Source organism: Helianthus annuus, chromosome 16, assembly GCF_002127325.2.
Source record: "Helianthus annuus cultivar XRQ/B chromosome 16, HanXRQr2.0-SUNRISE, whole genome shotgun sequence".
NCBI lineage: Eukaryota > Viridiplantae > Streptophyta > Magnoliopsida > Asterales > Asteraceae > Helianthus > Helianthus annuus.
This window is the reverse complement of record NC_035448.2, coordinates 184311218-184337065: the sequence shown is the minus strand read 5'-3', so window position 1 is coordinate 184337065 and position 25848 is coordinate 184311218. Positions and strand designations below refer to the sequence as shown.

Below are 25848 nucleotides of genomic sequence, written 5' to 3'. Positions count from 1 at the left end.
CAAAGCAAAACCCAATACCATTCCAAGGGTATAATTAACAACTCAGATTTTGTTAACTGTTTTTTTTTTAAATCCACTTCTGCATCTATGTTTATTATTTTTTTTAAATTCCGAGGGCATTGGATCGGTATCGATACGATTCCTTTCAGTAGTGGTACAATAACAACTTGCGTTTGTTAATTTAAAAAAATCTAAATCCGTGTCTATGTTTATTTTTTTAACATTCCGCGGGCATTAGATCTGTATGGATACTAATTGTTACAGTAGCGGTACAACACATGCACTAGGTATGAATTCAACACGTGTTTTACATCTGTCGAATGTATAAAAACAAACACCAGTAGCTGCAACGATGTTGTTCGAATGATATCGATTGGTTCAGATTGTCACGGTACATGTACATATATTCATTTATCATCGCATACGGAGTCGTATAAGTGAATTATTTTCAAAACCGAAAACCATAAAAATGAATACAGGTATCTGTATTGATTTTATACAGTACGGTAGGATAGTGATACAGTGTCAGTTTTATTGAAAGAAAACATTGTATAAACAAATATCGGTACCGAACTAATGTTCAACATTGTTCGTTTGGTTTCGTTCCGGTTCACTGCGGTAGCGATACGATATTAATTTTCAAACAAGAAACATACCGGTACCGATGTTGTTCAGTTTAACACCGTACGGTAGCGATACGACGTCAGTCTATCGAAAGCCAAAACAATAAAAATAAATACCGATACTAATACACATGTTTTTTCGGTCAATGTTGACAAAACTAAAAACGCAAACAACCGAACGGATATCAACTAAACAACATCATATTTATTTTTATTATTTTTCGATCGATGTAAGGTTTTCTCTTTTAATTACTATAGCGAGTACTGGTACCGTAACGAACAACTGAATTCCATCGCGAAGCGCGAGGGAAAAGTCACTAGTTAGGCTTAAAAGAATCGATAAAAATCATATGACTATAACGTCACATTATCATATAAAATCACCCACCTCCTTGTAGAATGGAAAATGTTAAAATTTGGTAAAAAATAACTAGGCTTGTCTTGGTTTCTACCAAATTACCTATGGTTATTACTAATTCTTTTAAGTAAATCAGAACCTAAAAATATCGAAACAGTTGATAAACATACGGAAAACAAGCACAACGTTTGTTGATTGGTTATCCATATGTGAATAGAATAAATTATTACTTTGTATAGTTTGCTAGATTGAAAAAAAAAATGAAGTAATGTAATACAAATAATAATAATTATAATAATAATAATATTATTATTATTATTATTATTATTATTATTATTATTATTATTATTATTATTGTAATAACAACAACAATTATTGTTATTGTTATTTTTGTTGAAGATTTCCTTCTATTCCTTAACGGAACAAAAGAAATACCCTCTCAGGAAGGAAATGCGATACGTTTTCCAAGTAAAATTGACATATTCCTATTATGTACTTTTAGATTTGATCTTATTTTTTTATTACGACCCAACCCAACTTAGACTGGGAAAAATAATATTTAGAGATAAACAACCCTCAAAAGTTTTAGACCCAAGAACAAAATTATGAGTCTGCCGCCCACTGGTGATATATATTATCTCCTTAACACTGCCTAAAGTATTAAATCAAGAAATAAAACTATCTGATTTTTCAATAAAATCATCAATTATCATATCGTTTGATTCTAAATGCTTGGAAAGAAAATTCATTATAGATGATATCTCATACCAAATGACATTGACAACAATCTCTAAACCGGCCACCAAGCTCTTTCTCTGGCTCTCTGCTAACAATTTACTTAAAATTTTGAGGCCTTGTGCACAAGCATAAATCACATACCCTCAAATATTGTCAAGAGTTTAATAGTAATAAGATGAAACATGATGAAGAACGACGAAGTTGATAAAGAACCACAGATTAACAAGAACATGCTAAGAAGAAATGTAACTTACTTAGGGATAAACTTCGATAACAGATCTAAACCCCAATATCGGTGTTATTTTGTAATCTGTATAGCCTGCGTCATCGAAGAGCTTTGCCCAATCTTTTTCGTTCCTCTCTCTTCCGGTCACTAAACTCATCATAAGCATATCAAACAACAGTTGAGTCTCAAGTAATTCATTCTCTTCTTTGTTGACATTTACGACCATGTCTATGATGATTAATTTTCCTCCATTATCTTTGCTTGGAATCGCTTCTTTGCATTGCTTTAGTATCTTTATGCATTCTTCATCACTCCTATCGTGTAAGATCGACTGTTTTATAGTTTTTTTTTTTTTTCATAAATCATAATAAAAAGTTGTTGTACACCATTAGTAATTGTTAAAAGTTTGGTTCAAAAGGTTGAGATTATTTGTCAAAAAGGAACTAACGCTTACATGAAAGTAGAAAAAAATGTGAAATATTAAGAATACCTTGAGCAAAAGTGCATCAGCTTTAGGAATGGCTTCAAACATGTCTCCACCAATATAACTCAAGTTTTTACTTCCAACCAAACCATTAACTACGTGAGGAAGATCAAAGCTGATGCACCTAATATTGGGAAATGCTTTGGCAATAGCTTCGGCAACAGTCCCAGTACCACCGCCAACATCGATAATGGATTCTATCCCCTCAAAAACACCTCCACAATGTTTGAGAATAACACTTGTAACAAGCCTTGCATCGCTAGCCATTGCTTCATTGAATAACTGATTAAGCTTCGGCTCTTGGCCTGCTAGATCCCAAAACATCCTCCCATGGGCTGTGTGAAAGGGGGTGACATCATTGTTTTGGAACCATTTGCTTATGTGCTGCCATGGGTCTACCAAGATTGGATCCAACACGAGTAGCAAAAAGGGCCTAACGCTTAATGGCTCATCCTTAAGAAGCAACCGAGAAGCAGGAGCTAGCAAATAGCCTTCTCCCTCCTCATCATCACATGTGGTTGTTGTTGGTGCACTTGTGTCTGTACTTTGTCTGTATTCGGTCACGATGTAAACGATGTCCTGTTCTTGTGTTGTAAGTTGACCAAGTCAACCATCCTCCGGTTTGACTTGGACAACAGTTGGTAAAAGTTGAAAGATGTACTGTCTCGAAGGATAAGAGATCGAAGGATGATGTGGATCCTTCGATCTCATCGAAAGATATGCTTCGAATGATTAGACCTCGAAAGATGATCTTTCGAGGTCCCTGCTGATCTTTCGAGTGACTTGTCTTCGATAGATGATCCTTCGGACCATCTATCGGATCCTTCGGACTGCACATCATGAGCTGGGTATAAATACCCATGCATTGTGTTGAGTTCAGCAGAGGCACACAGACAGAACACACACATCCGAGAGATATTGTTGAGAGCATTCTGTCCAGAAAACACACACACACTTTGAGAGTTTACAAGTTAGGTTTGTAAACATTGTGCTTGTAACCGAAACCTTCATTGGCATTAATACAAGTTGTGTTAATCGGTGAACCCGTGTGTGCTTGTGTTCATACTTGTTTAATCCCGGTTTGCTTGCTAGCTTGGATTCCGCACTCGCTAGTGGGTTAGTATAACAAGGTTTGAGGTTCGTCATCCACCGGATAGGGACCTACAAGTGGTATCAGAGCTTGGCTCTTTACCTTGTTTAAAACCGGGTTATTCAAGTTCTTGGTGTGTGTTTGAACACTTGGTTTAACACCCGTTTTTGTTGGTTTTTCTACCCTTTTAAACTGGAAAACGTGTTTTAAACTTACCGGGAGTGTTCGTAAGTGGGTTGGGTAACTTAAAAACTTGTTTTTGAGTGTGTTGGTAATTTCCGGCCATATTCCGGTCAATATTCCTGTGACTGGTTTGAAGATAAGGTTTTTCCTTTTTGGGCAATCTTTTCAAAGTTGGTGGGAAAGTTGTCAGCCTGCCATACTCTTTGCCGAAAGTTGACTTACCAACCCATCACCTTTTCACCAACCTATCACATCAACATCAGTTGTGTCAGAATCTCTCGAAAGATATCCTTCGACATCGAAAGACCATCTTTCGATCAAGGAAGGCACGAAAGATCATCATCCTTCGACCCATCCTTCGAAGTTTGAAACATATCTTTCGATAAAGGAATCTTTTCGAAAGATAAGTGTCCGAAAGATAGGGATTTATCTCGAAAGATAAGGATCTTTCAAGTGTGAATCTTTCGAGATTTTGAATCTTTCGAAGCCAGTGCTCGAAAGTCAACAGTGATCCTTCGAACACTGTTGATCATTCGAACAAGTGTGATCTTTCGAAAGTCAGCTATACGAAAGATAAGGATATTTAATTCGAAAGATAAGGATCTTTCAAAAGGGAATCATTCGAGCTCTTGAATCTTTCGAAACCATTGTTCGAGATACAACAGTGATCTTTCGAGTACTGTTGATCCTTCGAACAAGAGTTGATCTTTCAATTGTGGTCAGTTTATTGTTAACAAGTTTCTGTGATTTGAGATCTTTCGGACAGGATCCTTCGGCTGTGTGATCTTTCGGGTGGCCATCATCCTTCGTGACTTTGACATAGAATTTATTTTTCTTATCAAAGATGAATCCGAGTTGGTGGGGAACTCCGGCTCCAGACAGTGGAAAATATACCAGTTCTGGTGTTACTCCTTCATGGTGGGGTACACCGGCTCCTGATAGTGGAAAGTATACGTGTACAAGTCTATCACCATCATGGGCCGAATCTCCAGTATCTACATCTTCACAAGTAAATGCTTTACCATCAAATCAATGGGCATTAGTAACGGGTCAAACTCCGAGTGTACAAAGTATCTTATTAAGCGAAAGCGAAACAGGAAGTTTGAATCGACCCCCAAAACTGATGAGTTTGAATGAATATCCAGGATGGGCTGAGAGGTTTAAAACATATGTTCTTGGTCAAAATACGGAACTGTGGATACGTTTCACCACAGATTTCGATCAAGCCATAGAGGTTGCTGCTTCAGAGACTGCGTCATTTGCTGATCTTCCCGAAGATAAAAAGAAAACGTATGATCTGGAAAAGAAAGCATACGCCATTCTCACCCAGGCTTTGAGCAAGGATATTTATCACCAGTTTGTCAGCTTCAAGACAACTAAGAAGTTGTGGGACGGGTTGAAAACAAGAGGAGTAGGGAATGAAGCAACACGTCAGTTGCGTCATGATCTGCTCAAGAAGGAATTTGACTGCTTCGCTTGCATGGATAAGGAGTCTCTGGGAGACATGACAAGTCGTTTCTATCACCTGCTTACTGAGCTGAACAATTTTGGAGTTACAACAACTCAAGCAGAGGTGGTAAAGAAGTTTGCTGATGCTTTGCCTCCTCAATGGAGTAGTTTCTTGGAAATCCTTAAGTACAACGGAGCGTTGACTACTACAAATATTAACGATTTCGTGCAGCTTTTGGAAAACAAGGATCAGGAGGAAACATTGAAGGCGAAGAGAGTTCCATTGCCACAGAATCCAGAAATGTATTATGGAACTTCCAGCTCTTCGTCTGCAAGAACTGGTTCACATGCTCCAATTCAAACGGCGTTTGTCACAAGCACAGATTGCTTTGGCAATCCAATACAAGTTCCTGTTAAGCCACCTCCCACCACAGACATGTATGGAAATCCAATCCAACCACCTCCACCTCCTCCTGCTCAACAACAACGTGCATGTTATGGAGGAACATCATCTGCTGGTCAACAATCAAAGCCAAATACAGTACAGCTCGACACTTCAAGCTTCTCCAAAGTCAGTGTAGAAGTAGCCAAGGAACACATGGAGCTACTTAACACTATAGTGAGCGCGTACTGTGGGTTGATAGAAGGTCAGATTGGCAACATTAATCTGACACAGGAAGACTATCGGCAGATAGATAAAGAAGAGATGGACTTGATGGATATCAAGTGGGCCTTTGCTAGCGCTGTGAGAAGAGCAAAGGATTGGTTGGAAAGTACTGGCAGAACCAGCTTGGAAAGTAAGAGAGACACCAAGTATGGTTTCGATAAACAAGCAGTAAGGTGCTTCAACTGTGGTGAACGGGGTCACTTCAAGAGGGAATGTGCAAAGCCAGCACAGCATGGAAACCAGAACCCCTTCAGAAACCAGGGCAACCAGCAGAACCAGAATCGAAATAGTGAACGTACGTTAGTGCCTGTCAACAATCAAGCCAACCGGGCACTTGTAGTTCAGATGGATGAAGGTTGTGACTGGTCAATCCAGTTTGGTGGTGATGCTCCTAATGGTACAGCTTGCTTTGCTCAAGTTGTGAAGGATGTAGTTAACACCAGTGGTGGAGAATCTTCCGCCAGTGGTGGTGAATCTTCTGAAGATGAAGACTCTTCTGGGTACAGCAGGAGTGTTGATGAAGATTCATCTAGGTCAGGCGATGAGAATATGGGTGAGACATCTGGTGTCTCAGTTGATGCTGATATTGATGAACGTTTGGATGAAGCTGCAGCACTAAGTGTTGGAAGATCTGTTCTGATGGATCAAGCTGCTTGTACTTCGTCTTCTCTCCATTCAGCCTTTATGGCTAATGTCGACAGTTCTTCAAGTCAGGTATGTGTCGATGAACCCATTGCTGTAAACTGTGATAACTGTGATAGCTTGCAGGCTAAATGTGCTGAGTTAGAGGCAAACATGTCTGAGTTGCAAGCCAAACATGATGCTATACAAGCTAGTTTGTTTGACTTGCAAGACAAACATGGTTCCTTGAATGCTGAGTGGTGTGCATTGCAAAGCAAACACGAGGCTTTGCAAGAAAAATATGATGTGACATTCATCCACAATCAGAAGTTAACTGTGGATCTTTCAAAATGCACAGAAGCCAATATGTTTTATGAAAACCATGAAAAAGAATTTAAGTCAATGATTGAGACATTAAAGAAAGATAAAACTGAATTGACTAAAATGGTTTCCAGAAAACAAACGGACATTAATTTGTATATATCTCGCCTTGAGATGATGCAAAAGGAAATGGCTTGTGTCAAAACTGAAAGTGATGCGATCCAGCTTAAGCTAGACAGTTATTTGAGCTCTAGCTATGTGTTGGATCACATCATTGACGTTCAGAAAGAAAAACGGGATGTCACATGCATAGGATACAAAAAATGTCCACCACCAGTCAGACACAATTATGATGCCATGCCTGATGAGGAGGATAGAGTGTTCTTCGAACCATCTGTTCCTCTTGATGTGAAGGAGTTTGCAGCAGGACTCGGATACCAGAAAGAAGTATCCTCAGATTCAAATGTGTCAGCAGATACATCTGTAACTGCTGAACAGAAACAGGATCCTCCAGTTGAGGTTGAGGATGCTGATTCTTCAGATGATGAATCTGATGATGCTGCTCCAGCAAAGTCTGATGCGGTAGTCAAAAATGAGGACATACCTCTTGAGAATCACATTCTATGTGATCCCCCTGCCACACCCGCTAAGACTGTTGCAACTGAGTCCTCGTCTGAGAAGGAGTCGGAGAGTGTGACCTTGCTGTACACTTTGGTTGGTGATGATAAAATTTACTCAGACAAAGATTTTCCTATTAAGAACGTTAATCAATCCTTAATCGATAAAGTCTTTGAAAATTCGACAAGTAAGTTTTTGGGAAAGAAAGGACCACATGTTACAGTTACACAGTGTCCTCCAATCCCAAAGGCTGAAGTTCGAAAACAATTTGGCAACAAGAAATTACCAGCAATGCCAAAACAGCAAAATCACACCAAGCCCAAAGGAAAGGCACCGGCTCAAGTCCAGAAGAAGCCGAATCAAAAGAAGAAGAAAAATGTTAACTTTGTGAAATCGACGGGAACGGACAAAATTGAAACGTTTGAAAATAAATCTAACTTAGATTTTGTCAAGAAAGCTACTGTTTTGAAAAGAAATGAACAAAACAGTTCACAGCCTAGTACCTCGGGTTCACAAAGTTCAACATCATCGGCTAAGAGAACACATGATTCTTCGAGGTATGTTGAACGAAGATCATGTTTTGAGTGTGGAACCATTGGGCATATAATTCGAAATTGCCCTTATCTTCATAAGCAAAAAGGAAAGGTTGATGATCCCCGTGGCAAGACTGACCGTAAGCCATCTGTTTCCACAAAACAAGATCCCCGACTTGTAAAAGAAAGGGAGAAGAAGCAGAAACGCCAACAGGTCAAAAGGATTGAAAAAGCAATTAAAACCGATGTGGTTCAAAAACAATCTGTTTCTGTAAAATCAACAAATTCAAAAACTTCAAACTGTAATGAAGTTAAAATTTTAAAGAATGACACTGATAAAACAAAACAGACATGGAAACCTAAATCGGTTACTGAATCAGGGGGACCATCACAATTTACAAACCATCAAAGACAAGAAGTTATTGTCATTGATGAAAATGGAAGACCCAAGACAACAATGGCTTGGGTCCCTCTCTCCAACTAATCTCTGAATGAGTGTGCAGGAAGTTCCAGGAGGAACTATTGATAGTCTTAGGATTGTTGATAGTGGAATGTCCTTGCACAAGATAGGCGACAGAAGAAATTGTTGCCTTTGATGGAGAGAGAGGAAAGAAAAAGAAAATGTGGCTGAATGAAGTTGCAAAATTCGACCAAATGAAGAACGTGCCGAAAATTTGGTCATTCTGGTTTTTAATCGGGTCCTCAGGAACGAATGAAGTGAAATGTGTGCCGATGCCTTTGCATGGATTGAACATCCGCACACCATTTCTGAAAGAGAAAGTCAAAGACCTTCGCTGGTACAATGTGGAAGACCAGCCGGACCCGGAGGTTTATGATCTTATTGCTGTCAAGAGACTTTTCAGTAGCTGCAGATTCGACCTTGAAGTCCACACCGGGTGGATATCAAGTTTGGGAGAGCACTCAGATTCCTTGCAATGCATGAAACAGTTGCAGGATACGGTTTTGAATTTCTAAATCTCTCCTATGCTTGTCGATATTTAAGCTGCTTTATGAATCATCATCTCATACAACACTCTTTGACCTGACACATTGATCTAGAATATCGCCTCACACGTGATTGTTTCTCTATGAAACTTGTCAATGTTGTCATGGTCCGCACCGCTTACCGATGTGCCAACTCATTTTTCCAAAATTCGATAAATCCTTTCTGATTAAAATTAATTTTGGTAAACGGCATTGAGGTAAAACACGAGTCAAAACCAACATCGGAAAATCATTTTTGTAAATATCTTTGTGTGTTTTTAAATTTATCTTAGTTCATTTGATTTTAGGGGGAGTAAATCCAAAAATCTGAAAATCCAAAAACATCGAAAAATTTCAAAAACACAAAAACAATAGAAAAACAAAAATGAGTTTCCTGGCGAGCAAAAGAGAAAATGATAGTACATCAGTAGTCTATCCAAACCTCTTTAAACCTTAAATGAAAAATGATAAGCAGCTCTATATAAGATGTATCGGTAGGCTCACAATCATTTTAAAGTGTGCAGGGTGATATAAATCTTAATCGACTGAAGACCAGGTGGGAACCATTCATTGGCATATGGTCTTAGTACCGAAATTTCGTTTGATAGATTGCCGAGGTTCTGAGATATTCGGTCTTTATGCTGCTTATCATCTGAGTATCATGGTTGTATCTTTTACCGAAAAATAACGGGGACGCAAGTCTAGATCTTCCATGATACTATACATACGTGTACATAATACATATTGCATTCGACCTCAATAAGTGATCAACAATCACATGTCCATAACAAATAAGTGATAAAATATCACATTTATCCGGGAGTCAAGTTCGTCTCTCTGCTGTACGGAAGTACTGACCTGTTCACGGACTTGCTCCTGTGCCCTCATGCATACGAAAATCAAGTTCCTCATCAATAAGTGATTATATCACATAGGGCTTGTTTTCAAATCAAAATAAGTGAGTATCTCACAATTTATACGGTCAAACAGATGATAATCGGTATACTCACCGGTAAGATGAAATCTCGTGCATACCTTGATACGGGAATGTGTCGTGATGTGGATGAACACCGGTCGGTAAGTATAAATCATACCTTAATGTATCCCCTCGCCATGATTACGTCTGATAAGTTGAGCTTAAGTGGACAACAATACCGATAGTTGTTATAGGATGCTTATCTTAATGTTAATTAACTGAACAACAAGAGCGTTTTGGCATGACCGTACACTGGTATGATTCTCTTACCCTCGAAACTCACAAAAAGAATGTCTGTAAATATTTATTTACTGCTTAACTTTTATTGTTTCTTTTAAACAGTTTCGTCGTTTGATGCATATCATCACGACATTAGCGGTGATGTCGTTTGATAACACTCAAAGGATTTTAAATTGTTGTCTTTTAATTTCAAAAATACCAAAAAGATTTTAGGTGTGTTTTAATATAAACTTTATAAAAGCCAAAAAGATTTTATTTCTGCTTTATTTTCGATCGTACGATGTTGGAGCTCGAGTCTTCGTTACCTGAAACCTGACTGAAAACCGAATTGACTAAATCTTCATAAACGGTCGAAATTTGCATGTTTTGAAAGTTAAAGACTAAAATTGAAAATTTTATTAAACTTTCAAACTGTCGGACGGTGTTTGATTGTGACATGGTCATTCGTGTGTCATTTGTTTATACTATGTTCCAAGCAGTTGTTCTCATTACGCGTTTAGATTTCTTGCATGTGCAGATTCTAAAGGCTAGGAGAACATGGTCGATGACAAGCTTTGGAATGAAGACACGACGAGAAGGCGCTCAAAAGATGAAGATGATCGAGTTGCCGCTGGCCATCATCAACACCACAAGGATCTCACTTCATAAAGATCAAGTCATTCACGAGCATAACTCAAGGGGGAGCTTATGTTAAGGGGGAGTTTGTCAACACACTTCCTACATGATACGGGTAGTTTGTTGATACACTCTCTGCTTTCAAGACGTGAAGACTTTGAAGATCCTCCGACTTTGAAGACTTGAAAGGACATCAGAGTTTTGAGAACTCGAAGACCCAAGACCGTCGAAGTTCGAGACGAGTCTACAACTATAGAAGATAAAGACAAAGCTACAGCCAAGGGGGAGTTTGTTGGTGCACTTGTGTCTGTACTTTGTCTGTATTCGGTCACGATGTAAACGATGTCCTGTTCTTGTGTTGTAAGTTGACCAAGTCAACCATCCTCCGGTTTGACTTGGACAACAGTTGGTAAAAGTTGAAAGATGTACTGTCTCGAAGGATAAGAGATCGAAGGATGATGTGGATCCTTCGATCTCATCGAAAGATATGCTTCGAATGATTAGACCTCGAAAGATGATCTTTCGAGGTCCCTGCTGATCTTTCGAGTGACTTGTCTTCGATAGATGATCCTTCGGACCATCTATCGGATCCTTCGGACTGCACATCATGAGCTGGGTATAAATACCCATGCATTGTGTTGAGTTCAGTAGAGGCACACAGACAGAACACACACATCCGAGAGATATTGTTGAGAGCATTCTGTCCAGAAAACACACACACACTTTGAGAGTTTACAAGTTAGGTTTGTAAACATTGTGCTTGTAACCGAAACCTTCATTGGCATTAATACAAGTTGTGTTAATCGGTGAACCCGTGTGTGCTTGTGTTCATACTTGTTTAATCCCGGTTTGCTTGCTAGCTTGGATTCCGCACTCGCTAGTGGGTTAGTATAACAAGGTTTGAGGTTCGTCATCCACCGGATAGGGACCTACAGTTGTGGATACACTTTGTTTAACAAAGAAACCAGAGTGAACAAGCATGCACATAAGCCGATAGACAAATGGAGTTCTCTCCGGTTTTATGCCGAGGGCTTCGACTAACTCGGAAAGCAACATTGGTGAACCATGGCGATCGATGATATCAGGTATTTCAAGCTGAATTGCACATTTAAGTGACATGGAGTGTATAAAGCCGAATAGATGATTCCATATGTGAGCTTGAGAATGAAGCAACTGATCTCTAGATAGCTCAGAATTTTGCAATGCCATCTCTTTTCTTATGATCTATATATATCTCATAGACAATTTGACATGTAGTGAGCGTACAGGCCTTGTCAATATATAGAAGAAAGTATGAAGAGATATGCTTGAGATAGACTTGATAATCTGTAACATATCATTTTTGTATTAAAAATATAGACAAATTTCTATATTTAGAAACATCTCTACCTAAAAACGTGGTCATATTTCTTTTTCATCATCAACCAATTTAGCTTTTAATATTGTTTAAATAAATTTAGTACAATTAAATATTATATATATTATCAGACGAAAATCTTATATTTTGCTAAACCAGTAGTTTACAATTGGTTGCCATTTCCTTTTAAGAGATTTGTTTTTCCATTTAAGTTGTATTGTATTTTAATCACATGCGTTCTTGGTTGTCATTTCTTTTTTTAAAGATTTGTTTTTCTATTTGGACTTGTACTATATTAAAAACACCCACTTTTTAAAAAATAAATATTCTAATTTTTTATAAGATTTCTTTTCCCAATTGGGAGTTAGAATTATGCTATATTAAAATCACACTCTTCTTTTAGAAATAAAGTTGGGTCATGTTTTATTATTATTTTTTTAAATCACACTCTTCTTCTAGAAATAAATATTATATAAAACCACACTATTATCTATTATCTATATATTAAAAATACAAATGAATGAACAGTATTTTTAATATATTATAATACAAATATATTATTATCTATATATTAAAAATACAAATGAATGAACAGTATTTTTAATATATTATAATACAAATATATTATTAAATATATTAAAAACACAAATGAATATCTATATATTAAAAACACAAATGAATGAACAGTATTTTTAATATATTATAATACAAATATATTATTTTATATATTAAAAAACACAAATGAATGAACAGTATTTTTAATATATTATAATACAAATATATTATCATATAATAGAATATTATATACAGATTTTTTTATAGTTTTATTATTTTAATATTATAATATTTGTTATTTTCTTTACTTTTTAAGTTTAATAAATTTGGTATCAACCGGTAATTGTATCGAAAATATCCGTTCTTTATCGGTACATGAAGGTAAAAACCAGCACTAGCCTGGTACATAAAACGTCAAAAGTCGGTACCGGATTGAGTTTGATAGTTTTTTAGTTCGAAAAATTTGTTCTTTTAGAAATAAAGTTGGAGTCGTGTTATATTGAAATAAATATTGTATAAAATCACACTCTTCTTTTAAAAATAAAATTGAAGTCATGTTATGTTGAAATAAATATTATATAAAATCACACTCTTCTTTTAGAAATAAAGTTGGAGTCATGTTATATTAAAATAAAATATTGTTAATGATCACTTCGTGTAGTCTAACTTCGTTAGTTTCATGTGTTACAAAATGAGCTATACAATTGCAATCTCCCATCATTCATCCATGGCTTATTGGATTTTATCACCTTCAACTATTAGCTATTGGCCGCTGCCACCCTCAACTATCACTTTGACGTCCGTCAACCCCAACTTAACACTTAATGTGTTCTGTCACCATACCGTTAACTAATCACTAACTTTTGATCTTCTTACTATACTTTTGGGGTGTCCTAAGATTCCTAAAACCTTCCTAGGATCCCTATGACACCCCTAAAAGTATAGTACCAAAATTAAAAGTTAGTGATCAGTTAACGACGTGGTGATAGAACACACTAAGTGTTAAGTTGGGGTGACGGACGTCAAAGTGGTAGTTGGGGGTAGCAGTGGCAAATAGCCAATAGTTAAGGGTGATAAAATCCAATAACCCTTCATCCATCACTTACTAGTTTTAAAAAAAATCTGTATCCAAGTTAATTAAGTTAGATTATATGTAGTGCTATTGCTATATATCAAACCTTAATCTCAATGTTATTGTTGGTTTCTTATCCCGTAATTGTGTGTATCGTTTGTTCGTCTTTTTTAGTTTTAATTGCATTTTATATTAACATTAGTTTAATTTAGTTTATCTTTTTATTTATTTTAAACAATCAAACTAAACATGTAATACTAACCTAATCCTCCCCAAATATATAATACCTTACTTATCACTACGCTAAGGTGTGGTGGAAGAAAACTTGGTCGAGTTAGGTGGAGCGAATATGAAGTGCACAAATCTGACTGGGTCAAGGTACGATGGAGAAGGGGGAGGGGGTATGACAATAGTGGATGGTGTAAGGGTATTGGTAGGGGAAGGTAAAGAGAAGATGGTCTCATGAAAGGTAATAACGAGGTATGATCCGAATCGGCTAACCCGACCCGGTCATTACCTTTTATTTTATTATAAATAAATAATCATAGACATTTGTTCTAGAATATACTATCTTGCATGGATAGGTCACGCAACCAAATCTCCAACTTTTTGGGAAGATTATGCAAATCCCTAACTTATCGGAGCCCATCCTAAGTTAAGGGAAACCCTAATGGTAAACTATAAATAGAGGTAAACATCTAAGATATGGATCTTCTTACTCTCGCACAATTTTTTTCCATACACATATTTCTTTACTCCCACAACCGAGACTTATTCTCACGCCGGAGAGTGGTTACAAGAATAACCCCATTCCTGTAACGAGTCCTAACGGTGTTCTGTTTTGCAGTTAAACTGTTCGGATCGCCAAGTGTTGAAGTCCTCGTTGGATACTACCGTGAAGGTCAGTGTTTCTTCATTGGCGCCATCCGTGGGACCAGATAAGTAGCAACAACAAGACTGAACCCGATGGCAAGCTATCAGAACATAGCAGTAACACCAAGTCAGGCAATGTTAACTAACAATCTGTTGGCAGAGACAAGCCCCGCTACCTCCATGCCAGTTTCACCGATTGTAACCAGGTCACTCGACTTAGAGTTTGAGGCAGAGGGACCCCCACCAGGTTTTGCCGGTACCACCGCTGCCTCTTCTGGGACGACAACAACATATTTATTTTCATACACTTCTTTACAACTCCAGTCAGTCGGACCAATCACAACAGGCGTAAACGTTTTCGCCTCAGCCACAACCTCCAGTGCACAGACTATACGTCACAGCACTATGCCGATTATCACATCTGCTAGCCCCAGCACCGTCATATCACAGGGTGGCTGTAACACCCCGAAAACGGGTTTGGTAATTAAACCCCGTTAATACTAAAGACAGGGAAAGTACCGTTAGTGGTAAAAGTAAACTGGCAAATATTAGGAATTTATTTAATAATCCTAATATTTATTTGAAGTGAATAAAAAGCTTTTAAGAAATAAAGTGATAGAAGGCGCGAGTTAACGGGACCCGAAATAAACTTAGTCATAAATATTCTCGAACCCGCAAAGTTAACTAGGAATATTAAACCTAGTTAATAAGTGGGGAATATTGTTAGAAATAAGTAGGTTGTGCCCTACTTAATTAACTAACCAAATTAGAGGGGCCAATATTGTTAAAATTGAAACTAACTTTAATTAATTAAATAAAACACACCAAACACCCCACAAGGAGGTGTCTGGTCGTACAAGAAGAACAGGGGGGCGATCCCCACACATCAAAACCCTAAATCTTCACCAAACTTGCAAATTGAAGGCTCAATCCAAGTCAAAATCGAAAATCAAGCATAGATTATTGATCCCCATTGCAAGAGGGTTGTAAGTTTGTCGCCTAACGAGCTAGGTGGAGGCTTGGAATAGAAGCGGTCAAACGAATCAAGCACGAGAAGAAAAGCATATTCGGATGCGAGGTAAGTGGAGCTTACGCCCCTTTACATTGCTTGCAAAATTACTTAATTTCAAGTATTGCATATGAATGCTACTAAGTGTTGGTATACAATGTTCCGACGCGATTCAATGAGAGTCGGAACAAGGGAAAATGGTAGAAATCATGAATCATGGTAAAAGGAGTAAAAAGGTAAATTAGTCATGTAATGACGAACAAATAAAAACGGTTTTAAGTAAAACAAGTTAAAGGAAAACCGGGTTAGGTTTAAAGGGATGAAATGGTAACTAAGTACCATCTCATATGGATAAATGGCAAATTAGACTAAATGGGTCAAATGGTGTTGTTAGCACCATTTGACAATTATATTTGACAATCGCTTGTTGAGTTTTGTAATCACAGGAAATAACATAAGTATGCGTTGCTTAAACTAGAAAGCTTTAAAGCAAAAGTTATGTAAACGGGTCAATACCTTGACCCGAGCCAGGTACGTTTAAATATGCTTTTGGTTAAACATACAATTTTTGGTCAAATATTTAGCGAAAGCCCTTCGTCGTATAGTGATTCATATTCGTGGGTCAAATGCTCAAAAACGGTCATTTGCGTAAAATGATCAACCAATGGGTAAATTTGGGAAAAAGGGATTCATTATGTTAAATCCGCCACAAAATAGTTGTGGTGGAATATTTGTAGTTAATTAGACATGGACTTTTGTGGCGTCAAAAGAAAAGCACAAGTTCTAGACTAAAATGTGTAAATACCTCAAACGGGTCAAAATAAGCATATGGGTGAAATGGATTAAAGAAGGTATATAATTCTATAATCGGAACCTAATATGTTAGACATTATTGAATTTAATAGGTTGGTGAGAAATAAGGGTCGAACAAACTTGTATGTTTGATAAAATCACAAACGGGTCAAATTTTTGGTAAAAGAGTATTAAGCTGAAGACTTAAAAGTCTTAAATTTTATCAAGCCGGATATCGGATTTCAACACTATATGATGGAGAATCAAATTTTAAACATGCAGGAAGAAACGGCAAGTCAAACGGATAAGCGGTTTGAAAGATACGAAAGATTTCGTGTCAAATTACGGCAAAATGGAAAAGTTGCATACAGGGCCCACCGTAACTTACGGTGCCACCGTAAGTTACGGCGGAGCTGATATGGTTACGCTGGTAACCTACTGTTGTACGGTAGAAGAGTATGAACTCAGGGGCCACCGTAACTTACGGTGCCACCGTAAGTTACGGTGGAGATTATTTTTCAAGTCCTTGTTTTTCTTTTGAACATCAATTGTTTCCCGTACTCGTTTGGACATGATTTAAACCCCGTAAGACTAAAGCATTTCATGTTTATGAAATGTAGGTACACTTTGGGATGCCGGAAGACGATCAAGCTCAACGAAGAACCGAACACACTATAGATACACGCTTCCGCACTTTGCTATGTTGTAAATTTTAAACAACGAATTCAACCACGTGATGTAGAATAACTTATGATTTGTAAAAGTTTTTAGTAAACCCGTATTTCCGATGTATATATAATCATTAATTACATGATTATTTTCGCAAAATATACGTTAAGCCTTGATTTATAAGAACGGGTCTTACAAGTTGGTATCAGAGCTCAAGGTTGTTGACAAAATGTGTTCGGTTCGAGGCTTGATCGCAAATCCGGTAAGTACATGTATATTAATGGTTTGGTATGTGTTGAAATGTTGTGAACAACACATAGGGTTATCGTGTGATACACGTTACCCCAATTAAAATGATTGATATAGTTGACGAAAATACGTGCGTTGACGCGTATAGTAGAAAAAGCCTCATATTATAATACGGGCGATTATTAAAGTTGATATTACTAACTCTTGTGAATGTTTTAATTAAAGGACACTCGCGTTGAAGACGACGAGAGTCAAACGAATTGTGGATACGATGATGGAACGATCCGAAGTATGACAAGAGGAGCATGCTCACCGAGGACTAAATCGCGTAAAGACCGCGAACAAGGTTAATGGCAAGGAACGCCCGTCGGGGCAAACATTACCAGGTGCACATTTTAAATAATCGCACAAATAGTAATATGCAACAAATAAGTAGAAATTGAAAGTTGCATATGTAGATTAAAAACTTGGAAAAACCCGAATAGAAAATGTATTCGGGATATTGTTTCCAAGAGAAACAAATAGAGGCGTTATTTACATAGGGCGTGATGTGAAAACTATAAAAAGGTCATGTGCGTCATGTGTTAATCGCTTACTCTGGCCAAGTAAGTAGTGGCATATGATACCATGAACTTCTTATGGCGGACACGTTTACATCCGATGTAGTAAGGGCGGGGTGAATGGGACTAATTAAAAAGTACCCAAATGAATCAGATAAGCAAAATATTTGATAATAATGTAAACGCACAACCGAGTGACGGAAGCGTATTACATCACGATAATGAGCCCGAGTGAAGGGACAAAGAAGCATGTAAAATGATTTAGACAAGTATTGGGAGGGAGTGTACTTACACTCGAACCCAGAAAACGCAAGCATGTAAAATGATTTGGACAAGTATTGGGAGGGAGTGTACTTACACTCGAACCCAGAAAACGCAAGCATGTAAAATGATTTAGACAAGTATTGGGAGGGAGTGTACTTACACTCGAACCCAGAAAACGCAAGCATGTAAAATGATTTAGACAAGTATTGGGAGGGAGTGTACTTACACTCGAACCCAGAAAACACAAGCATGTAAAATGATTTAGACAAGTATTGGGAGGGAGTGTACTTACACTCGAACCCAGAAAACGCAAGCATGTAAAATGATTTAGACAAGTATTGGGAGGGAGTGTACTTACACTCGAACCTAGAAAACGCAAACATGTAAAATGATTTAGACAAGCATTGGGAGGGAGTGTACTTACACTCGAACCCGGAAAATGCAAATATGTTCCTTAACGGGTCGTTTTTGTAAAACGTCAAACTTAAAAACAAAGCCGGAATATAAAAAAATGAAGCGAGGTCTTAATGCATACCGGGAGGGTTGCAATAATAACGACTTCGGTAAAACACCCGGTTGATGGGTAAGAATTAAACGCATGCGTAAACCAAGAGACGTGAACGCGGGTTGAAAAATCAAAGGACTTGGATTACAAGTTATGACTATAAAATCTCGTATATAGAAATTGTGAGTAAATATGTTCAACTATTCGAAGTCGAATGGGTTGAATAAAGAATAAAGTTGATTGTTTATAAGTGATGGATTTCACATTAATAAGTCAAACAGGTTGAATACAATATAACGCCGAATGGCACAAATGAGCGCTAGCCAGATAAGGGTAGCGTTAAATGCAAGAGAATAATGAGCCCGGTAATGGGATATAACCAAATAAGAATAAATTATGGACTGTCAATATCCTGGTAGGGATAATTGACAAAAGTTAAAGAGAAGATCCTAAAACTAAAACTTCGGTTTTAGTAAGAAATAATGTTTTTACAAACATAGACTCTGATAGGAATTTAAATAATAAGTATGAAATATACAAATCTTGACACTGATAGGTGCAAGACAATATATTCGAAAAGTGATATTTTCGAAGATGAAAAGGTTGATATAAATTAAACATGATGTGACATGATCACGGTCAAGAGGTACAATGTGAAGAAGAATCACATTATAACCAAGCGAGCGGTAAAAAGAAACCGGACTAATAAGTCTAGTTAGTGAAACCGGTTAAGGTCAGTAATTCAAGTTAAGAAATTTGGTTTGCTTGTAAGTGGTAAATTCGGTATAACTGAACCGAATAAATAAATTTGAAAATAAAAAGATTTGTTGCTAAAAGTGAAAGATTTCACTAAAGACCTTTAAACAGGTCAAAGTAACGGGTTCATAAAGAAATCCGATAGTATATGAAAGCATTGAATATCGCTAAGTTGATTAAACTAGTGGAAATAACGAGATTACGTTATTTCAAGTCGCATCATGTCATATAAGATACGTAGATGATTAATAACCAAAAGGATATTACCATACTTTTCTGGTAATACTAACAATCGGTTAAGATATGAGAAATGCTTAATTGATTATCGAGAGCAAATTCATGGAGTGGAACTCGATAAATTAAGTAAGAAAAGGTTTGGGGGACGAAACCTCTTTAAGGGGGGTAGACTTGTAACACCCCGAAAACGGGTTTGGTAATTAAACCCCGTTAATACTAAAGACGGGGAAAGTACCGTTAGTGGTAAAAGTAAACTGGAAAATATTAGGAATTTATTTAATAATCCTAATATTTATTTGAAGTGAATAAAAAGCTTTTAAGAAATAAAGTGATAGAAGGCGCGAGTTAACGGGACCCGAAATAAACTTAGTCATAAATATTCTCGAACCCGCAAAGTTAACTAGGAATATTAAACCTAGTTAATAAGTGGGGAATATTGTTAGAAATAAGTAGGTTGTGCCCTACTTAATTAACTAACCAAATTAGAGGGGCCAATATTGTTAAAATTGAAACTAACTTTAATTAATTAAATAAAACACACCAAACACCCCACAAGGAGGTGTCTGGTCGTACAAGAAGAACAGGGGGGCGATCCCCACACATCAAAACCCTAAATCTTCACCAAACTTCCAAATTGAAGGCTCAATCCAAGTCAAAATCGAAAATCAAGCATAGATTATTGATCCCCATTGCAAGAGGGCTGTAAGTTTGTCGCCTAACGAGCTAGGTGGAGGCTTGGGATAGAAGTGGTCAAACGAATCAAGCACGAGAAGAAAAGCATATTCGGATGCGAGGTAAGTGGAGCTTACGCCCCTTTACATTGCTTGCAAAATTACTTAATTTCAAGTATTGCATATGAATGCTACTAAGTGTTGGTATACAATGTTCCGACGCGATTCAATGAGAGTCGGAACAAGGGAAAATTGTAGAAATCATGAATCATGGTAAAAGGAGTAAAAAGGTAAATTAGTCATGTAATGACGAACAAATAAAAACGGTTTTAAGTAAAACAAGTTAAAGGAAAACCGTGTTAGGTTTAAAGGGATGAAATGGTAACTAAGTACCATCTCATATGGATAAATGGCAAATTAGACTAAATGGGTCAAATGGTGTTGTTAGCACCATTTGACAATTACATTTGACAATCGCTTGTTGAGTTTTGTAATCACAGGAAATAACATAAGTATGCGTTGCTTAAACTAGAAAGCTTTAAAGCAAAAGTTATGTAAACGGGTCAATACCTTGACCCGAGCCAGGTACGTTTAAATATGCTTTTGGTTAAACATACAATTTTTGGTCAAATATTTAGCGAAAGCCCTTCGTCGTATAGTGATTCATATTCGTGGGTCAAATGCTCAAAAACGGTCATTTGCGTAAAATGATCAACCAATGGGTAAATTTGGGAAAAAGGGATTCATTATGTTAAATCCGCCACAAAATAGTTGTGGTGGAATATTTGTAGTTAATTAGACATGGACTTTTGTGGCGTCAAAAGAAAAGCACAAGTTCTAGACTAAAATGTGTAAATACCTCAAACGGGTCAAAATAAGCATATGGGTGAAATGGATTAAAGAAGGTATATAATTCTATAATCGGAACCTAATATGTTAGACATTATTGAATTTAATAGGTTGGTGAGAAATAAGGGTCGAACAAACTTGTATGTTTGATAAAATCACAAATGGGTCAAATTTTTGGTAAAAGAGTATTAAGCTGAAGACTTAAAAGTCTTAAATTTTATCAAGCCGGATATCGGATTTCAACACTATATGATGGAGAATCAAATTTTAAACATGCAGGAAGAAACGGTAAGTCAAACGGATAAGCGGTTTGAAAGATACGAAAGATTTCGTGTCAAATTACGGCAAAATGGAAAAGTTGCATACAGGGCCCACCGTAACTTACGGTGCCACCGTAAGTTACGGCGGAGCTGATATAGTTACGCTGGTAACCTACTGTTGTACGGTAGAAGAGTATGAACTCAGGGGCCACCGTAACTTACGGTGCCACCGTAAGTTACGGTGGAGATTATTTTTCAAGTCCTTGTTTTTCTTTTGAACATCAATTGTTTCCCGTACTCGTTTGGACATGATTTAAACCCCGTAAGACTAAAGCATTTCATGTTTATGAAATGTAGGTACACTTTGGGATGCCGGAAGACGATCAAGCTCAACGAAGAACCGAACACACTATAGATACACGCTTCCGCACTTTGCTATGTTGTAAATTTTAAACAACGAATTCAACCACGTGATGTAGAATAACTTATGATTTGTAAAAGTTTTTAGTAAACCCGTATTTCCGATGTATATATAATCATTAATTACATGATTATTTTCGCAAAATATACGTTAAGCCTTGATTTATAAGAACGGGTCTTACAGTGGCGCACCCCACTACTATCAACCTTCAGTCACTTACGCCATGCCACATCTGTATTCAGCAGCGCTAACAGCGGCGTTATCCACGCCGCCCCATCAACCTGTGGTCATGCCCGCGGGAATCATGAACGCCCCAGTTACTCCAGGAAATCAGGCTTATTTTCCCGGGTATTACTTCGCTCCCCCGTACGGGTACTTGCCCCAATACAATACGCCAACGTATACTCCCCAGGGAGGACCACAAGGCTATACTCAACAATCGCCATACGCGGCGTATATGCCGCCTTGGTGGACTCTTCCAGCATCCCAACCAGTCTACAGTCAAACTCCTCCCTCGGCGGAACCCGTATATGATAGGGGAAATACGTCTAGGCCTCGCTTCTCCCCAGGAAGAGGCCCAAGCTCAACAGTGAACGTTACTCCGATTCCACTCACTGTCACCCAGGGTATCAGCCAGGGCGGGATAACCCCCCCTGTGCAACCCATCAATGTGTAAGAAGAGGAACTTACCAGGCCATATAAACCGGTAGATCCTACTTTCAAATCCAAATTTACTAGAAGAATAGCGGAAGCTCCTATCAAGGAAAAACCCAAGATGCCTCAGACGGTAGGCAAGTATGACGGGTTAGGCGATCCAGATGATCATCTCAACCTATTCAAAAGTGCAGGAGAAGTAGCCTGTTGGCCTATGCCCCTTTGGTTCAAGATGTTCGTCCAAACGCTGGTGGGCGCGGCTTGCGTTTGGTGGGATAGTCTTCCCACGGGGGAAATTGATAGTTTTGAAGATCTAGAGGCTAAGTTTATCTTACAATTCAGCCAACAACGCAGGCACACAAAAGATCGAAACGAGCTCCTCCACATTCGCCGGCGAGACAACGAAACGGTGGAAAGTTTCATCGTTAGGTTCAATAAAGAAAGCCTGGCAATCCCGGGCGTTACAAACGACCTAGCGTGTGGAGCTTTCCTACAAGGAGTAAACGAAGATGAGTTATTAAGAACACTTCATGGAAGGGATGGTGTACCTCCCACCATTGATGAAATACTAAGGATCGCTAAAGTATATGTTATACAAGAAAAGGCCGTGGCAGCCAGTCATGCTGCCAACAGGAAGAAGCAGGCTCTGAAAAACCAAGAAGAGAGAGAGAGTAACGAGGTTCTAAAGGTAAGGGTAGGGGAGACCGATACCAAAGGAGTGACAGGACGGAATCGCGGTATGACAGATCCAGAAACACTTATTCAAGGAATGAGTCCTCCAAACCGCGATCCGACTACCCCAACCTAAGCAAGACACCAGCAGAGATCCTAGCTTCCAAGAACCTCAAGTTTAATCCCCCAAAGCCGCTGAAAGACAACCCCAACAAAGACACAAGTAAATATTGTGAATACCACAAAGGGTGCGGTCATGATACAAACGACTGCTTTCAGCTAAAGAAGCAGATTGAATACTTCGTGAAAGTGGGTAAACTGGCACATCTAGTGAGGGATATCAAGCAGGGCCCGTCCCCCGTCAAGGAAGAAAGCGACAAGGCGGCGGGTAAAAGACCGCGAGAGCTAAATATGGTATATGCGGATAAGGGAAAAGGGGCAAAGCGGAGTTTCTCCACGCTCGAACCTGGATGTTAGCAACTATGACCATTGAGCCTCGCGTGGAAGATTTGCACCTTAATACGGATGCTCTGATTATATCTGCTGTAGTGGGAAATTATCACATGAGAAGGATCCTGGTAGACACCGGGAGCTCATAAGACATTATATATGAACACCGTTTCAATAGAATGCAGCCAGAAGACAAAAGGCTGCTCGAATCAGTACACGCCCCCATTAAAGGGTTCACATGGGAGAAGGTTGACCCTATTGGTCAGATTACCTTTCCAGTCACATTCGGACAAGAGCCCCGAGAAAGGACCATACTCCTAACTTTCCTTGTGGTACGCGCTGAGTCATACCACAATGTGATCATTGGAAGATTCACCCTAGGAAAATTAGACGCTATAGTCTCCACGACGCGCGGTTTCATGAAGTTTCCTACCCCGCGGGGTGTTGCGACGGTGTTTCGTGACAAACTAGGGGAAGTATTGGACACTAAAAGATGTCGCCAAGGACCTACCGGGGCCATCGGTCCGGAAAGATGGGTATTAAGCACACATCATCCGGACCAGAGAGTTACGATAGGTGACAACCTCTCTCCCGAGATTAAAAACGATTTGAAACAACTACTGAGAAGGAATGTAGACATCTTCGCTTTTGAACATTCCTACATGACGGGAATACCCCGTCATAAGGCGGAACACAAGCTAGCAACACTTCCCGACATTAAACCGATTGCACAAGGTAAGCGCACTATGGCTCCAGATCGAAAGGCAGCGGTTGTCAGAGAGGTACGAAAGTTAGTGTGACACCTCGTATTTTCGATCTTTCCACTTTTGGCAAGTCTGCTTGTACTTTCTATTTTTGTAAGTTGTACCTTTGTAGTATTTGATTCTATTCCCAAATTGTACTCGAGACTTGAAATCATAATGAAAATGCATGATTTTATCCATATTTGTGTTTGAATGCTATGTATTGTTGAAACAATTGATAACATGTTGAAACTATGTTAAACACGTAAAAACAGTGAAATTTCATCTTAATCTCAGCTCTCAAATTCTTCATTTCCAAGAGATTACCCTAAACCGTACAAAAATTGGGAATTTATACGTTAATTCGGTAAAAATATCGAAATTTGGGTTAAAATAATTTTTATATTATTTTATCAATATTTTAAATAAGTAAATTAATAATTAAAATTAAATAAATAAATATTTTTTTCTAAATTTTTATTGATTTTGATGATTTTGGTTAATTAAACTAACCTGGTTAGCTAATCCTGGTTAAATCAGCTAACCAGGTTAAGTTTATTAAAGAGCAGCACTAACTGAGTTAGAAAACCCAGTTAGTGACTAACCCAGTTAGTCATGTTAACTGATTTAAAAAAAAAAAGGGTTTGAACGCGTTGGAACCGGATCGAACTCGAGACCTCTTCTTCAACAAGCAACAACTTAACCACTCGGCAGGGAATGCCACATCCGGCATATCCCGACCCCGTATTGTATTTAACATCTAATTAATGCATGATTTAAAATATAACCGCCCAGAAACCTGATCATCTTCTTCGACTTATTGAATGGTTACCGGAACCTTGGTGACTTTCCGTTTCCGAAACCGACACCTCCAACCTCTTATATAAACTCGACCCAACACTTCGTTTTCGTTCCTTCACACCTCGATCAAACCGAATCAAGCTGAATCAACCCGAACCCGAGTCGTCTTCGCTTCGAACCGCCGGAAAACCACCACCCACCTTCGCCGGAAACTGCACCACCTCCGACCACCGCCATTGCCGCCGGTGACCGTTGTCCGGTACGAATTCCCGTTTCGATTCGTTTTCCCGTTTTCTTTTTAATTTCAGTTCGTTTATATTACTATTGTTATTATTATTATTATTATTATTATTATTATTATTATTATTATTATTATTATTATGTTTACTAATATTAATATTATTACTAATAATATTTCAGTTAATTATTTAAAAATCAGATTTATTTATTTATATTAATCAAATACATTATCACTATATTATTATTAATAAACAGATTTATTTATATTATTATTAAACAAATTTATTTTTAAATCTTAAAACCAGAATTTTTACAATAAAACAAATCAGATTTATTTATTGATATAAATCAAATATAATATTACAATTAACATAATTCAGATATAATTATTATTATTTTATAAATTCAGAATTAATATTTTATATTAATCAGATTTATTTATAAATTTTCAGAATTATTATTA

General features: G+C 37.8%; 2 protein-coding genes and 1 long non-coding RNA gene across 3 annotated transcripts; 2 read left to right on the top strand and 1 right to left on the bottom strand.

Annotated features, from left to right (window-relative positions):
* Positions 1-1720: 1720 nt before the first annotated feature.
* Positions 1721-12023, bottom strand: LOC110918558 (trans-resveratrol di-O-methyltransferase). Its single transcript, XM_035984958.1, has 3 exons — positions 11666-12023; positions 2436-2951; positions 1721-2276 (listed from the first exon to the last, which is right to left on the bottom strand). Exons 1-3 carry the CDS (start codon positions 11933-11935, stop codon positions 1974-1976), a joined length of 1089 nt encoding a protein of 362 aa, XP_035840851.1. The 5' UTR covers positions 11936-12023; the 3' UTR covers positions 1721-1973.
* A 3371-nt stretch (positions 12024-15394) lies between these two features.
* On the top strand, positions 15395-17454 carry LOC110918557. The gene is made up of 3 exons (XR_002581409.2): positions 15395-15661; positions 16039-16123; positions 17005-17454. It is a non-coding gene; the product is annotated as an uncharacterized LOC110918557 (long non-coding RNA).
* Positions 17455-22600: 5146 nt separating this feature from the next.
* LOC110920164 lies at positions 22601-23287 on the top strand. The gene has a single exon (XM_022164395.1). It carries the CDS (start codon positions 22601-22603, stop codon positions 23285-23287), a length of 687 nt encoding a protein of 228 aa, XP_022020087.1.
* Positions 23288-25848: the final 2561 nt, after the last annotated feature.

What these genes read in the sequence shown, in the direction of transcription:
- LOC110918558 (XM_035984958.1), bottom strand. Translation starts at nt 11,935, where the DNA reads ATGGCATTGCAAAATTCTGAGCTATCTAGAGATCAGTTGCTTCATTCT. An exon ending in TTGTTAAACAAAGTGTATCC is followed by an intron (nt 2,952 to 11,665) that starts ACAACTGTAGGT and finishes AGTGCACCAACA; the next exon opens with ACAACCACATGTGATGATGA. An exon ending in CTGATGCACTTTTGCTCAAG is followed by an intron (nt 2,277 to 2,435) that starts GTATTCTTAATA and finishes ACTATAAAACAG; the next exon opens with TCGATCTTACACGATAGGAG.
- LOC110920164 (XM_022164395.1), top strand. Translation starts at nt 22,601, where the DNA reads ATGCCTCAGACGGTAGGCAAGTATGACGGGTTAGGCGATCCAGATGAT.